We start from the raw sequence: 16247 nt of genomic DNA, 5'->3' as shown, positions 1-16247 counted from the left end.
CTATCATCTTGGAATGCTTGGAACAAACTTTCAGCAGACATGGTTGGTAAATCCACAGTCACTGAATTGAAACATGCCTGGGATAAACCTAGATCCATCCTAAGATAAAATACAGTAAATAGTATAAGAGCAGATTAGATGGACCAGGAGGTCTCTTTCTGCAGTCAATCTTCTATGTTTCTATCAGTCTATCATCTATCTATCGATCTATCTCTATCATCTCTCTCTCTCTCTCTCTCTATCTGTCTGTCTGTCATCTCTTTTTATTGAGCTATCATCTCTATCTATTGAGCTATCTATCATCAATCTATTATCTATCTATGTATCATCTCTATCTATTAAGCTATCATCAATCTATCTCTATCTATCTCTATCTCTATCATCTACCTATCATCTCTCTCTCTCTCTCTCTCTCATCTCTGTCTGTCTGTCTGTCTATCTATCTCATCTATCTATTTATCTATCTATCTATCTATCTATCTATCTATCTATCTACCATCTTCTCTCTATCCCTATCATCTATCATATTTATCTATATATCTATCTATTCATCTCTTTTTATTGAGTTATCTATCATCTTGGAATGCTTGGAACAAACTTTCAGCAGACATGGTTGGTAAATCCACAGTCACTGAATTGAAACATGCCTGGGATAAACCTAGATCCATCCTAAGATAAAATACAGGAAATAGTATAAGAGCAGATTAGATGGACCAGGAGGTCTCTTTCTGCAGTCAATCTTCTATGTTTCTATCAGTCTATCATCTATCTATCGATCTATCTCTATCATCTCTCTCTCTATCTGTCTGTCTGTCATCTCTTTTTATTGAGCTATCATCTCTATCTATTGAGCTATCTATCATCAATCTATTATCTATCTATGTATCATCTCTATCTATTAAGCTATCATCAATCTATCTCTATCTATCTCTATCTATCTCTATCATCTACCTATCATCTCTCTCTCTCATCTCTGTCTGTCTGTCTATCTATCTATCTATCTATCTATCTATCTATCTATCTATCTATCTAATCTATCTATCTAATAAATAAATAAATAATAAATAAATAAATAGGGTGGCACCATGCAATGTTATTCAAAGCAAACAGCCAGAATGTTTTAAAGCTACAAAGAGAAGATGGGAAAGAAAGGGGGGGGGGGGGAAACAGGCATATGGTAACCACCTAATCACCTCTGTAGTTTTGCCCAGTGTGAGATCTACATTGTGGATTGTCTGTGGAACTCCTGGCTACAAGAATGCAGCCACAAGTCTCTCTCTCCCCCCCCCCCCCCCCCAAGACATTGCTTCCTGCAGCCAGCCTCCTGCAGCTGAACGGGGTCCGAGACGCCTGCTGCAAGTTTCTCTTGAGCCAGTTGGACCCATCCAACTGTCTGGGCATCCGAGGTTTTGCAGACACCCACTCCTGCAGCGATCTGTTGAAATCAGCACATAAGTACGTCCTGCAACACTTCGTGGATGTCTCCAAGACGGAGGAATTTATGTTGCTGCCTCTCAAACAGGTGAGGGTCTGGGGAGGGAAGGTATCCAGGTGGAGGTAAAAGAATCCCTCATCTCTTTGCTGTCTGTCCCTGTCTGAAGGAGAGGAATTCCCTCTTGGCATTCCAGGTTGAGGGAAAGGGAGCCATTGCTCAGAATTGCCATTTTTTTAAGAAAAATAGTTTTTATTAAAATTTAAACACTGAAAAAAACAATACACACACAAACAAAAGAAAACAGTACATAAAAAATACAAAACAAAATAAAGAAAAACATTAAAATTAAGATATATCTGTCCATTAAACACATGCTCGGAATTGTATTTATCCAAGCCAATTCCATCCTCTCGGATCTATTGCTCAGGATTGTGTTTGTACAAATCAGTTCTATTCTTGGACCTAGGGAGACTCATTCCTCAGAGCTGTCCTCATTGAGGTCAACACAATCTTCTTGGATCCAGGGAAACCCACTACTCACATCTGTCTTGGTCCAAGCCAACTCCATCCTCTCGGATCCAGGGCGAACCATTGGTCGGAATTGTCTTTATCAAAGCCAATTCTCTCCTCTCAATTCCAGGTCGACCTAATTGTTCAGACTTTGTTCAGGTCAATTCCATCCTTGGATCCGGAGAGTCTCGTTGCTCAGGATTGTCCTCATTGAAGTCAATGCAATCTTCTTGGATCCAGGGAAACCCACTACTCAGAACTGTCTTGGCTGAAGCCAATTCTCTCCTCTCGGTTCCAGGTTGAACCATTGCTCGGAATTGTCTTTAGCCAAGCCAATTCTCTACTGTTGGTTCCAGAGTGACCCATTGGTCATAATTGTCTTTCTCCAATTTAATTCCGTTCTCTCAGATCCAGGTTGACCTGTTCTCCAAAATTGTCTTTATGCGAGCCAGTTCCTCCCGGTGAGACCCGAATTTCCAAATATCCCTTTCCTTCCTCCTGTGGGCAGGTGTTAGATCTGATCTCCAGCGACAGCCTCAATGTGCCTTCGGAAGAGGAAGTTTACCGAGCCGTCTTGAGCTGGGTGAAGCATGATGTGGACAGCAGGAAGCAGAATATTCCCCGAGTACGTTGCTTTCCAAGATAAATCGTAAGCCTTCGGTGAAATTCTGGCTGCTCCAGAATTATCTCCTGAGCCTCGCACGCTCCTCGTCACTTATGACGGAGGGTCTCTCCTTATACCAATGTGGGTTTTGTTTCTTGAAGGGTTCCCACCATCGCCATTCCCCAAATGCTGATTTTTTAAAAATGCAGTGGTACCTGTACTTACGAACTTAATTTGTTCCGTGACCAGGTTCTTAAGTAGGAACGTTTGTAAGAAGAAGCAATTTTTCCCCATAAGAATCAATATAAAAGCAAATAATGCGTGCGATTGGGGAAACCACAGGGAGGGTGGAGGCCCTGTTTCCTCCCAGGAGATTCCTAGAGAGGCCCCACGGAGGCTTCTCCCCACCTTTTCCAGCCCTGTTTCCTCCCAGGAGATTCCTAAAGAGGCACCATGGAGGCTTCTCACCTTTTCTGGCTGTTTCCTCCCAGGAGATTCCTAGAGAAGCCCCACGGAGGCTTCTCCCCACCTTTTCTGGTTAAAGTTTCAGAAGCTCAGGTTTCTAAGTGGAAAAGGGTTCTTGAGAAGGGTCAAAAAAATCTTGAACACCCAGTCCTTATCTAGAAAAGTTCATAAGTAGAGGTGTTTGTAGGTAGAGATACCAGTGTATACCTTTTTGCCTCTCCTGTTTGGATCGATCTAGTCCCTTTCTGGATTTTTAACTTCCTTTTTCAGCTCATGAAATGCGTCCGTCTTCCTTTGCTCAGCCGGGATTTCCTGATGAGCAACGTGGACACCGAACTTCTGGTCCGGCATCATTCGGAGTGCAAAGATTTGCTGATCGAAGCCCTCAAGTACCACTTGATGCCCGAGCAGAGAGCGGTCCTGAGCAACAGCCGGACACGCCCACGGCGCTGCGAGGGGGCCAGCATGGTGCTCTTTGCTGTGGGTAAGGCCTGGATGAAAGTGCAGGGCATGAAAAAGGGGAGGGAGGGAAGAAGGAAGGAAGGAAGGAAGGAGGCAGAGGGGGGTAAGGAAGGAGAGGAGAAAGAACAAGAAAAGCTAGGAAGGAAAAGAAAAGAGGTAGAGGGACGGAGGGACGGGGGGATGAAGGAAGGATAGGAGGTGGAAGGAAGGCAGGAAAGAAGACAGGAAGAAGGGCAGGAAAAAAGGAAAAGAAAAGAGGTGGAGGGAAGGAGGAAGGAAGGAAAGAAGGTAGAGGGAGGGAAGGAAGGGAGGAGAGCAGGAAGAGGGTAGGAAGAAAAAGAAGAGATGGAGAGGAGGAAGAGGAAGAAAGGGTAGGAAGGAAAAGAAAACGGAGAAGGAGGGGAGAAGGAAAGAAGGTGGGGGGAGTGAGGGAAGGATATGAAGAAGAGGAAGAAAGGGTAAGAAGGAAAAGAGGGAGAGGGAAGGAGGGAGGGAAGGGTGGAGAGGAGGAAGAGCAAGAAAGGGTAGGAAGGAAAAGAAAAGAGGTGGAGGGAGGAAAAGAGGGAGATGAGGAAGAAGAAGAGAAGGGAGGAAGGAAAAGAAAAGATGTAGAGGGAGGGAGGAGGGAAGGAAAGCCCTGATATTTATTAAAAAGAAATCTTCTCTACAATTTTTGGCTGGGGAATTTTGGGAATTGACCTCCCAGAATCCCCCAGTCCACCCCTCTGAAAGTTGCCAAGCCTTGATCACTCCACTAATCTGGTTGTGTGCATTGTGGGGAAAACAACTAGTGTGATATATTACTTCCAGCAACTTTTCCCCAAGATGACAGCTAATGTCGAACCTGAACAAATCCAGTCCCATCCTAACAAAAACTGTTGTATTTTCTCTCTCTCTCTCTCTCTTCTCCTGCACCCTTCTCTCTTTCTCTCCTGCAGGCGGAGGCAGCCTTTTTGCCATCCATGGGGATTGCGAAGCCTACGACACGCGGACGGACCGTTGGCACATGGTCGCTTCCATGTCCACCCGCCGGGCCAGGGTGGGGGTGGCGGCGATTGGGAACAAGCTGTATGCCGTGGGAGGGTAAGGAGGACTTCCTCTCGACTCCCCCCGCCAAAGAATAATTAGCCGCCATGATCCTAGAGTGGCTCATTTTTAGATATTTGGGTGGAATACCCTGGGGTCGGGGCACTGACGGTTTCCCCCTCTTCGGCACTACTGGTGCACCCTCAAAGGCCGTTGTGGGCGCATGCATGCCCATCAGCACAACATTCAGCTTCCGCGCATGTGCAGCAAGCAAAATGTCATGTGAGGACGCGTGAGCAAGATTTAGGCAATTTTTGCCAATATTTTTGCCTATGCACCGAAGCAAAAACCCACCAAAAATCGCCTAAATCTCGCTCACAGAAACCAAATCTTGCGCAGGGGTGAAGAGCTACGTGCGCTTCCCAGATTTCCCTACCGGGACGGCGCACCAGGTAGCATAACCTAGAACCCATTATCCGCCCCGAGTTCTCGGAGAGGGGCAGCATACAAATCTAATAAATTATTATTATTATGTCAATGCAACTCAACAAATGAGATCACTATGCTGGATTTCATATTTCATCACCAGTCAGGTGCTTCTCAAGCTCCTAGGACTGCGTGATGTAATGGCGAATTATGTTTGCCGATCCTAGTAAAGCGGCCTTTTGCAATTGACAGAGGGAGATTTTGTCAATTCCGATGGTTTTCAAATGTCCGCTGAGATCCTTTGACACTGCGCCCAGCGTGCCAAGTACCACTGGGACCACTTTCACTGGCTTGTGCCAGAGTCATTGTAGCTCGATTTTTAGATCTTCGTATTTCACTAATTTCTCTAGCTGCTTCTCCTCAATTCTGCTGTCCCCTGGGATTGCGATGTCCATGATCCATAGTTTCTTTTTCTCCACAATCAGGATGTCTGGTGTGTTATGCTTCAGAATTCGGTCAGTCTGAAGTTGGAAGTCCCACAGTAGTTTTGATGATGATGATGATGATGATTATTATTATTATTATTATTATTACTGGGTGGGTGGGAGGTGAGTGAGGGGATGAGGAAGATGGAGGGAAGAAGATTTTTTAAAGAAAAATGTGGCGCCAAGCTACAGTGATAGGAAGCGCCCAGGGATGGGTTCTGGAGGAGGCATACAGAGGTCTCCTGGGTGTCTAAGAGATCATCTAGCAGGGCTTCTTGGAAGAGCGTTCCAAATACAGCGTATTTGGACACTTTCCCACTTATTATTGGGAAGCACAGAGAGAGAGAGAGAAGGGGATGAACCAAGGAAGAGTCATAGTGGGTGGGCTTCGAAGATTTTATCAAGGGGTCCTCTGGGTGAGTATAGTGGGCATGGCCTAGTCCAGTAGCAGGTTGCTACTAGTATGGTAAAGGATGGCGCACTGATAGCAGCCTCAGTTAGCTCCGTTAACTTAGAGAAGAAGGAGAGGGAGGAAAGAAGGGAGGAAGGAATAGATAAATAGACAGGCAGGCAAACAAACAGACAGACAGAAACATGGATGTATAGATTTACAATCCCCATAGCAAATTAGGTATCACTAGCATACCACCTGTGAACTCAGTGAATAAAACCAGGGGCTTCGTAACTACATATATTTTAGCAAGGGTCTGCCAGTAAGCCTTGTGGCCATGAGTTCCACGAAACCTTTGAACTGCTGTGGAAAGACATACTTTCCCATCTTAAGACCAAAAGGAAGCGAATCTTTGCCCGCAGCAGAGGGCAGCACTTGCTTGCCCAATCTGGGCTGATTTCCGAGGAGGCTGAAGAGCCCGGAAGAGCCGGACGGCAGGAGATCAAGGGGAAAGTCAACAAAACGGAGGCAGAGCCGGCCAGGCCGAAGGGCAGCCAAGAGAAGGTTGGGTGCAGAGGCCACCACGAGTCGACCCTAACTTGGCAGGGCCCGTCCATTTTTTTCTTAGAGGAAAACATCTCCAGGTTTTCTAATTTTCAGTTTACCTTTACCTGATTCTCCTCCGAAGTTTAGCTACTCTGTGGTCGTTCTTAGTCTTTTTCTTTTTTTTTAATGGATCTCTTTCCCCCCCTCCCTGCTCCTCCCTTTCTCCCTCTCCTCTCTCCCTGTCATTCTCCCTTCCCCCTCTCCCTCCCCTTCTGCCCCTCATTCTCCCTCCCTCTCTCTCACTCTCCCCTCCCTTTCTCACTCTCTCTGTCTCTCTCTCCCTTCCCCACTCTCCTCTCTCTCTCCCTGTCCTACTCCTGTCTCCCTCTCTTTCTCCCTGTCCTTCCCTCTCCTCTCCCTGTCCCCCCCTCCCTATCTCTCCCACTCTCCCTTCTCTCTTTTCTCTCTCTCTATCCCTCTCTCTCCTCTATATCTCTCCCCTCTCCCTCTCATTCTCTTTTCTCTCTATCCCTCCCTCCCCCTCTCCTCTATCGCTCTCCTCTCACTCTCATTCTCTCTTCTCTCTCTCTCTCTATCCCTCCCTCTCTCACATCAATCTCTCTCCTCTTTCACTCTTCTCTCTCTCTCTATCCCTCCCTCCCTCTATCTCTCTCCTCTCTCACTCTTGTTCTCTCTTCTCTCTTTGTCCCTTTCTTTCTCTCTCCCTCTTCAGCTATGATGGAACATCTGACTTGGCCACCGTTGAGTCCTATGACCCCGTCACCAACTCGTGGCAGACCGAGGTCTCCATGGGGACCCGACGGAGCTGCCTTGGGGTGGCAGCCCTGCACGGCCTCCTCTACGCTGCTGGGGGCTACGATGGAGCTTCGTGTCTAAACAGGTAAAGGGGTCCTTCAATACGGTACCTTCCCCCTCCAAAAGAGGATGGAAATTTAGGTGCGTCTTATACTCCAAATGTACACTGCTCCAAAAAAAATAAAGGGAACACTTAAACAACACAAAATAACTCCAAGTAAATCAAATTTCTGTGAAATCAAACTGTCCACTTACTGATTGACAATCAACTTCACCTGCTGTTTGTGCACATTCAACTTTGTAGAGAACAAAGTATTCAATGAGAATATTTCGTTCATTGAGATCTGGATGTGTTTTTGAGTGATCCCTTTATTTTTTTTTTAGCAGTATACACACACACACATACATTTATATATGTAAGTATATATATATACACACACACATATAGATATATGTTAAAAAATACAAAAGGTTATATGTTGGATATACAGTGATACCTTGTCTTGCGAACTTAATTCGTTCCAGGACGAGGTTCTTAAGGTGAAAAGTTCGTAAGACGAAACAATGTTTCCCATAGGAATCAATGGAAAAGCGATTAATGCGTGCAAGCCCAAAATTCACCCCTTTTGCCAGCCGAAGTGCCCGTTTTCACGCTGGTGGGATTCCCCTGAGGCTCCCCTCTCCATGGGAAACCACACCTCCAGATTTTGCGATACTGCAGGGGAATCCCAACAGGGGAATCCCACCAGTGCAAAAACGTGCGCTTCGGCTGGCAACGGAAGTCTGGAGGTGGAGCATCCCAGCGGTGGTGGCAGGTTCGTAAGGTGAAAATAGTTCGTAAGGGGCAAAAAAATCTTAAACCCAGGGTTCGTATCTCGAAAAGTTTGTATGACGAGGGGTTCGTAAGACAAGGTTTCACTGTATATATGTTAAAAAATATGAAAGGTTATATGTCGGATTCCTCTTTTTTAGTTTAGTTTTGTTTTCCTCATTAACGGAAAACTGAAAAGTTTATTTAAAAAGTAATTGAAGGCGATACGATCAGATACATGTGTAATATTAGCTTTTGATTATTCAGCAATTTGGGAGGTTTTTTCCCCTTCTTTCTCTTTTTTTAAAGTATAAAAGAAACTTTGGGAAAGTTTGTTTTTAAAGCCCTTGAGTTCTTAAAGAAACAAAATCAATCAGTTAAAGAGAAGGGGGGGGGGGGGTTAAAGAAAATTCTGCTTTAAAACAAGTCATAGATCTTTCAGCCGGATCATAAATTGGATCCGACCCCCCCTCCCTAAACATTCTCCCTCCTTTTTTAATCGTTTGCCTTTTGAAAATGCTTCGCTCCTGAGAGCTATTGATTCTGCTGCTTTCTCTTGATATGTCCCAGTGCTGAAAGATATGACCCTCTTACCGGGACTTGGGCGAGTATCACGGCTATGAGCACCAGAAGGAGATACGTCCGCATAGCAACCTTAGGTAAGGCCAGCCTTTCCCCAAAACAACTCCGGTTTTTTTAAGGATGCAAGAGGTTGTAGGATTCACGGGGCTTGGGAACCTTCAAATTGCAACAATTTATATATTTTTATATTTATATATTTTTATATTTATATATTTTTATATTTATAAATGGAGGCAACAGCCATCATGATCCCCGGAACATTTAAAATTTATTTAAAACTACTAAAATTACATAGCTTTCGTTAGTCCTCTACTAACTTCATCAGAGTATTAAAATACAGGAGGGAAGGAAGGGTGTGGGCCTATGACACAGGCAATGAGCAAATTGAGCAGCGTTACATAAGATCAGCTATGTCTTCAACGGGGATCTTAATACTCTGACGAAGTTAGGGTACTAACGAAAACTAAGCAATTTCAGTAGTTTTAAATGAATTTTAAACGTTCTGGAGGTCGCGATGGCTGTTGTCTCTTCATTTATAAATATACCTGGAACTCGCATTTTTAGGACAATTCTTGATATTGATATTTATATTTATATATGAAGAGGCAACAGCCATCACGATCTCTGGAACATTTTAAATTTATTTAAAACTACTAAAATTACTTAGCTTTCATTCATCCTCTACTAACTTCATCAGAGTATTACAAGGGTGTGGGCCTATGACGTGGGCAATGAGCAAATTGAGCAGCATTATGTAAGATCAACTATGTCTTCAATGGGGATTTTAATACTCTGACGAAGTTAGTAGAGGGCTAACGAAAGCTAAGTAATTTCAGTTTTCAATAAAGATCGCGATGGCTGTTGCCTCTTCATTTGTAAATATACTTGGAACTCGTATTTTTAGGACAATTCTTGATATTTATATTGATATAAATATAAATATTTATATAAATATAAATACCTACGGGACCGCCTTCCGCCACACAAATCCTAGCGGCCAATTAGGTCCCACAGAGTTGGCCTTCTCCTGGTCCTGTCGACTAAACAATGTCGTCTGGTGGGACCTAGGGGGAAGAGCCTTCTCTGTGGCCCCGGCCCTCTGGAATCAACTCGCCCCAGAGATTCGTACTGCCCCCACCCTCCTTGCCTTCCACAAGACTCTGAAGACCCATTTATGTCGCCAGGCATGGGGGAATTAATGTACCCCCTTTTGACTAGTAAGATTTGAGTATGGTGATGGTGTAGTATTGATTGTTTTAAATGATGTTGGGTTTAATTATAGTTTTAAACATTAGAGTTGTACTGTATTGTTACTGTTGTTGTGAGCCGCCCCAGGTCCTCGGAGAGGGACGACATACAAATCTAATAAATAAATAAATTGTTGTTGTTGTTGTTGTTGTTGTTATTATTATTATTATTATTATGTGCCGCCGCCCCTCTCCTGATGCACTCAGGGCGGCGTACAACAATTAAGTCAAATACAAAAGTTAAAATCCCAATATTAAAAAACATTCATCCATCCATCATTCATACTACTGTCCGGAGCAGAATTTTGTCACTTAACGGCCCCAGGCCTGCCGGCACAGCCATGTTTGTTTTTAAAGCTTTTTGGAAAGCCAGGAGGGTGGGGATGGTGTGAATCTCTGGGAGGGGATTGATTCCAGAGGACCGAAGCCACTACTGAGAAGGCCCTCCCCCGCAGTCCCGCTAGTCCTCGCTTGGCTGACAGTCCCAATTGTGGTCATAAATCAAGCACTTCCTGGAGACAAACACTCTGGATGGTAGGCCACTGGGTGATCTATTACAAGTTGCTTTCCCCTCCTCTTCCTCCTTCTTCTCCCGCCTTCTTCCTCTTCTCCATCACAGATGGCAACCTCTACGCTGTTGGAGGATACGATAGCTCATCACACTTGGCAACGGTGGAGAAGTACGAACCGCAGGTAAAGTGGGGGAAGGCAAAATGTGGGCCAGGATTCTCACACAGCCCCTTCTTCTGTTCCGGTGGCACGAGCCCCAAGGCAGAGGTGGAGAGTTGGGAGTAGAAGAGGAGGTACAGGTAGCCCTCAACATCCATTTAGTGGCTGTTCGAAGTTAGAACGGTGTTGGAAAATGTGTGACTTTGTTAAGGAGTGTGCAGAGTAATCTCTTGAGTTATTAAGGATGCACATACACAGAGGAAGCGTGAAGTTCTAGCAGATGTCCAGCTGAATTTTGGGGGGGAAGCTGAGAGTTGGGTGTTTTTTTTTTAAACCTCTCCTTTCTCTCTTCTCTGCCAGATCAACACCTGGACACCAATTGCCAACATGCTGAGCCGCCGTAGTAGCGCAGGCGTGGCCGTCCTGGAAGGGATGCTGTACGTGGCCGGTGGGAATGATGGGACCAGCTGCCTTAACTCAGTGGAGCGCTACAATCCCAAGACCAACACGTGGGAAAGCGTGGCGCCCATGAACATCCGTAGGTAGGGAGCAGTGCCCAAAAGATCGCGGTATCTCAACCAGTAATGGGCCGCTACCAGAATGGTCAGGTGCTCTGCTCCGGTCGTGATTTCACATGCGCCCCGTGTGAGATTTGGCTTCTGCACCTGTGCAGCAAGCGAAATCTTGCATGAAGACGCTCACGCAAGCGAGATTTCGGCAATTTTCAACCAAAAATGGCTGAAATCTCGCTCTTGCGTGAAATTTCACTTGCTGTGCATGTGCAGAAGCTGTATCTTGTGCCGATAGCTGCATGTATGCCCACGGACATGTATACGCCTGCGATGGCCTCGGAGGGCACGCCAGGAGCACCGAAGAGGAGGAAACTATCAGTGATGCCAACAATCCAGTTATTATCTCTGCTTCCCATCAGATCTGGTCCTCTTAAATGTTGAAAGCGAGATCTCAAAAGCTGAAGCCCATCCCTTTAGTGCAGTGCTTCTCAAATAGTAGGCCAGGTCCCTCCTAGGGGGGCACAAAGCAATGCCGGGAGGAGGCACATGACCCCGGAAATGTGCTTTTTTTTTGGTCGCAGGGGGTAGGGATTTTTTTTTGTACTGAACAATAGCACACAACAGTGCAGATAACAAACCCTTAAGAGACAGCAGGAAAAATATTGAACAGGAATGAAAAGAAAGGAGGAGAGAGACGGAGATCACGAGACTAACTTAGGTCTCCCAGAAAGTAAGACGAGGAAATGGGACGAAGCATATATAGCACTTGGCTTCGCTATGACTGTGGTGGGAGACGAGGAAAGACCAGTATGTTTACCGTGTCTAAAAATGTTGGCAGTGGACAGCATGAAAGCCAAATAAATTTAGGCATCACTTAAAGACATTACACCCCAATCAGGCTGATAAGTCGATTGGAGTTTTTTCAGCGAAAATGTGCCGAATATTACAAACAATCGTCCCAGCGGAGAGTTCGGGGAGGGGGTGCGCAAAATGTTTACTTCCTCCTGGAAGGGGGACGTAACCGAAAATAATTGAGAAGCACTGTGTTAGCAGAAGGGAGTCAGGAAACATTTTTACTGAGCAAGATTGCCGCCATCAAAGGGCTTACTCCTGGCTAGCTATCTTGTGCCGGCATTTTGCATTGGCCTGTTACAACCTATGGAATTTTAATAATGCCACAGAAAATATAAATGGATTCAGGGGAAAACATTCTTGCTTTGGCGAGACAGGAATGGAAGAAAATCAAGATTCGGCTCCAAACACATTCGAATTTAGAACCTCCTCTCTCCCCATGTGGCATACTAGAGAGCCAATTTGATCTAGTGTAGCCATGGCTAACCTTTTCGTTGCCACATGCCCAAAGAATGCGCGTGTGCGTGCCAGCACCCATAATACAATGCTTGTGTGACACCCCCATGCACACCCAGTTCCCTACACATGTGTGCATAACGGCCCCATGCTCCCCTGCACATGCACACATGACCCCCGTGCTTCCTTGCCCCTCCCCACATATCTGCGTGTGACCTGCCCCCATACCCCATTTTAGGCCTAGTAGGCCTCTCTGCAGTCTCCTGGGAGGAAAAACAGACCTTGAGGGGGAGAACGTGCCAAGCTTCCCCACCGTGCCCGTTTGGGCCTAGTAGGCCTCCCTGCAGCCTCCTGGGAGCAAAAACAGGCCGTGGGGGAAGGATGTTACGGGCCCACCCCCGTGCCCCTTTTGGGCCTGTTTATTTATTTATTAGATTTCTATGCTGCTCTTCTCGAGGTGATTCAGGGTGGCGTACAACATTAAATATACCAATATATAAGAAATCTAATAACTATAGAACACGAAAAATTACTAGCAGGCCTCTCTGCAGCCTCCTGGGAATAAAAACAGGACATGGGGGAAGGATGTTACGTGCCCATCGCCGTGCCCGTTTTGGGCCTAGTAGGCTTCTCTGCAGCCTCCTGGGAGCAAAAACGGCATGGGGGAAGGATGTTACATGCCCGCCCCCGTGCCCCTTTTGGGCCTAGTAGGCCTTTCTGCAGCCTCCTGGGATCAAAAACAGGCCATGGGTGAAGGATGTTATGTGCCCACCCCCGTGCCCCTTTTGGGCCTAGTAGGCCTCTCTGCAGCCTCCTGGAAGCAAAAACAAGGCGTTGGGGAGGGATGTTACATGTCCACCCCTGGGCCTAGTAGACCTCTCTGCAGCCTCCTGGGAGCAAAAACAGGCTGTGGGGGAAGGATGTTATGTGCCCACCCCTGTGCCCCTTTGGGGCCTAGTAGGCCTCTCTGCAGCCTCCTGGGAGTAAAAACAGGCCGTATGGGAAGGATGTTACGTGCCCACCCCTGGGCCTGTTTTGGGCCTAGTAGGCCTCTCTGCAGCTTCCTGGGAGCAAAAACAAGCTGTGGGAAGAGGACGCACGCATGTGCATCTCCATTTTTCCAACTGGGATTGCGTACCAGACTGTCCATGCAGCAGCCCACTACTGGTTAGAAGCTCCAGCTGCTAGAGTTCAGCTATAGCCAGATGTTCTCCTGCTTGAGGGAACTCTAAAGTCACTTCCATTCTATCTTCTTTTTAGGAGCACCCATGACTTGGTGGCCATGGAAGGCTGGCTGTATGCGGTGGGTGGGAATGACGGCAGCTCCAGCCTCAACTCCATCGAGAAGTACAACCCGCGGACCAACAAGTGGGTGGCGGCCTCATGCATGTTCACCCGGCGCAGCAGCGTGGGGGTGGCCGTGCTGGAACTCCTCAACTTCCCGCCCCCGTCTTCGCCCACCCTCTCGGTCTCCTCGACGAGTCTTTGACGAAGGACCCTGCCGTCCCCCTCCTCGCCTGGACTGCAGCGTCTGCCGGAGTGCCAAGCCGGCTTGGTCCGGCCCCTCCGGAAGCCGATCTCTGTGAAGGGGGGTGCTGCATCTGGAGACTTTCCCAGGGTCCACGGTCGGTCGGCTCAGCTCCAAGAGGGGACGTCTCCTTAAAACCGCCAACTTAGAGAAGACGACAACCGAAACCCAGAATTTTCTGTGCGTCCATCGTTGATCTCATCGCAACTTAGACCGAAGCGGCCTGGTTCTTGTAGACCGGACCTCAACGCAACCTTCCGAATTACACGATTTGGATGTCAGATTGCCGGATCCATCTCATGCAAGGGACTGAAATTGTTAAGGGCAAAATCCCAAGGTACCGCCGCAAGCTAAACCGACGAAGCCAACCGTGGAGTTATCCACCTAGGCTCCGTGTGCCAACTGCAGAACCTTAAGCTGTGAACATCCCGATTAGCCAAAAAAACCTTCTTACCAAACCTAACAGTATACGGTTTAAGCTGTGTGGGCGAAAGGAGCCCTTTCGCCTCAATGTCTAGCGAAAGGATGCCTTAACACGAAACCCAGGGCTGAGACAATCCACAGAGTCCTCTCCATGTTCTCCCCATCTGTAGGCTATCAATTCAGACATCCTCCTAGTATATATCTTTCCCGACACGTCATGTTTGGAGCTGTCTCCACACGGGTTGGCTTAGCTCTTCGTCTTGAACTGGGAAGAATTTGGTCAAAGTTGTTTGATGATTTTGGCGGGGGAGAGTGGACTCCGTGGAGTGGATTTTATGGGCCCGAGTTGCGCCAGTAGCATTATTCCTTATCTGCTCGCCTCAAGTTTCCCCTCGTGTTGTTGGGCGTGCCAACAATTGGAGGGAGGGGGCTTTTTAATTTATTTGCTCACCTTTGCCAGCCAATTGGCTCCCTGCCTGCCTACCTGCCTTCTCCCTATTTATTCCCTTATTTATTTATTTATACCGGAGGGTTTCGCGGGATAGAAAACAGCAGGGAGGCGCTTTGTTAATCTACTGCGAAGCCAAAATTGTGGCCGCGATCGACTGGAAAGGGAAACTTTTGTGGGGGAAATATTCCTGGTGGCCTAATCGTAGCCTTCCTTTTGAATGGACCAACTCGGCGTTGTACATCTCATCTTTTTCGGCACCGCAAACGGGCCGGACTTTTTTTTTTTCTTCCAGAGCCTTGTCCCAACAATTCCTGTCTTTAAAAAAATGTCTAATTTCAGAGTATTATTCCTGTCACACTCGTTCCTGGAAGGGAGTGTGGAACCTACATAATATTACACTGCATTACATGGATTTTGTTCTCAATGCACTAAGAAGAAGGCGTTCGAAAAGAAATAATTCTCGTGGAGAGTAGCATGGCGGCACTTAATTTCGGAAGGCTTGTTTTGAAAGCAAGAAAATGCACTACGTTTGAGGAGTGGCTTTGAAAAACTGCCAGTTCTTGTACCTCTCACTTTGGATGGGGTTCGGACTACAAAGCCCAGCTTGGATGCTAGGTAGCCTGCCGTGGAAAAAAATTGGGTGGGGAGAGAGCGCGAGAGAGGAAAGGAAGTTGCTTGAAGATAGATGCCGCTGCCTATGGATGATCTCCCTTTGTCTTTGCCATTTTGGATGCAAAAAGTGAGAATTTTGTGGGAGAGGCTTATGACGTCTTGTAAGTCAGCCAATGCTTCTTGTTGGCTTTATTCTACCAGTTACCACTTTGCAGCATTTTTTGGGTTTTGTTTTGTTTGTATGTTGGGTTTATTTATATTGTCACTGGTTTTAGTCTGCAACAATGCTGGATGCGGTTTGGGGGGTAAGTTGAACTGAACATCCAAATCGCAAGCTTTGGAGATGCCTTGTTCAAATTTGCTTCGAATTGGCCCCAGGTTTGGGGAGAATTTGGGGTCAGAAGTGGGTTTTATGTATCTAGCCACGATTAAACCTGTTCTTCTGTTATCTGCTTTATGAACCACGATCGGTCAATTTCCCCAGCTGGTTAAGCCACAATCAAACAGACTTTGTCAAATGCTTGGTGCCATATTTTGTTAGCAAACCGCAGTTATGGGTCCAGTTCTTCTTCAATATTCCAGCCAGTATGTCCGCGGCTGGGAATTCTGGGCCTTGAAGTCCACACATCCTACAGCTCATATAAGCCATGATTTGAAGAACGAAAAACAACAACAAACAAACCATGGCCTGCTTGCCACCAAGGGTGAATCCAAAGGGCAACTTGACTGGGCTTCTCTGTATCCATGATTTAGATTTATAAGCATCGTGGCTTAGCTTCGAAGGCGTTTTTGCAAAAAGACCTTTTTCCAACAGACAATACCCGTAAATCTGTATTTCTTCGCTCGTCTGGCATTGTGCTCGGCCTTCAACTCAGAAACATAGTTTTGCAAACCCTGCGTGCTGTAACGGGGTGGGATCAGGGTTTGATCAGCTGCGT

At 46.5% G+C, this 16247-nt stretch overlaps 1 protein-coding gene across 1 annotated transcript in view; it reads left to right on the top strand.

The window, feature by feature from the left end:
• The window catches only part of KLHL17 (kelch like family member 17), a 30917-nt gene extending 14927 nt beyond the window's left edge, over nucleotides 1–15990 (top strand). Inside the window, exons 4-12 of the mRNA XM_070759231.1 lie at nucleotides 1301–1522; nucleotides 2454–2570; nucleotides 3285–3498; nucleotides 4415–4559; nucleotides 7084–7251; nucleotides 8548–8636; nucleotides 10426–10499; nucleotides 10836–11017; nucleotides 13556–15990. Coding sequence (XP_070615332.1) covers nucleotides 1301–1522; nucleotides 2454–2570; nucleotides 3285–3498; nucleotides 4415–4559; nucleotides 7084–7251; nucleotides 8548–8636; nucleotides 10426–10499; nucleotides 10836–11017; nucleotides 13556–13784 — 1440 coding nt within the window. The 3' untranslated portion in view covers nucleotides 13785–15990. The remainder of the gene's footprint in view (nucleotides 1–1300; nucleotides 1523–2453; nucleotides 2571–3284; nucleotides 3499–4414; nucleotides 4560–7083; nucleotides 7252–8547; nucleotides 8637–10425; nucleotides 10500–10835; nucleotides 11018–13555) is intronic.
• The last annotated feature ends 257 nt before the right edge of the window (nucleotides 15991–16247 follow it).

Source organism: Erythrolamprus reginae, chromosome 8 (assembly GCF_031021105.1).
Source record: "Erythrolamprus reginae isolate rEryReg1 chromosome 8, rEryReg1.hap1, whole genome shotgun sequence".
Lineage (NCBI taxonomy): Eukaryota > Metazoa > Chordata > Lepidosauria > Squamata > Dipsadidae > Erythrolamprus > Erythrolamprus reginae.
The sequence above is the reverse complement of the archived record's forward strand: the minus strand, read 5'-3'. Positions and strand labels throughout refer to the sequence as shown.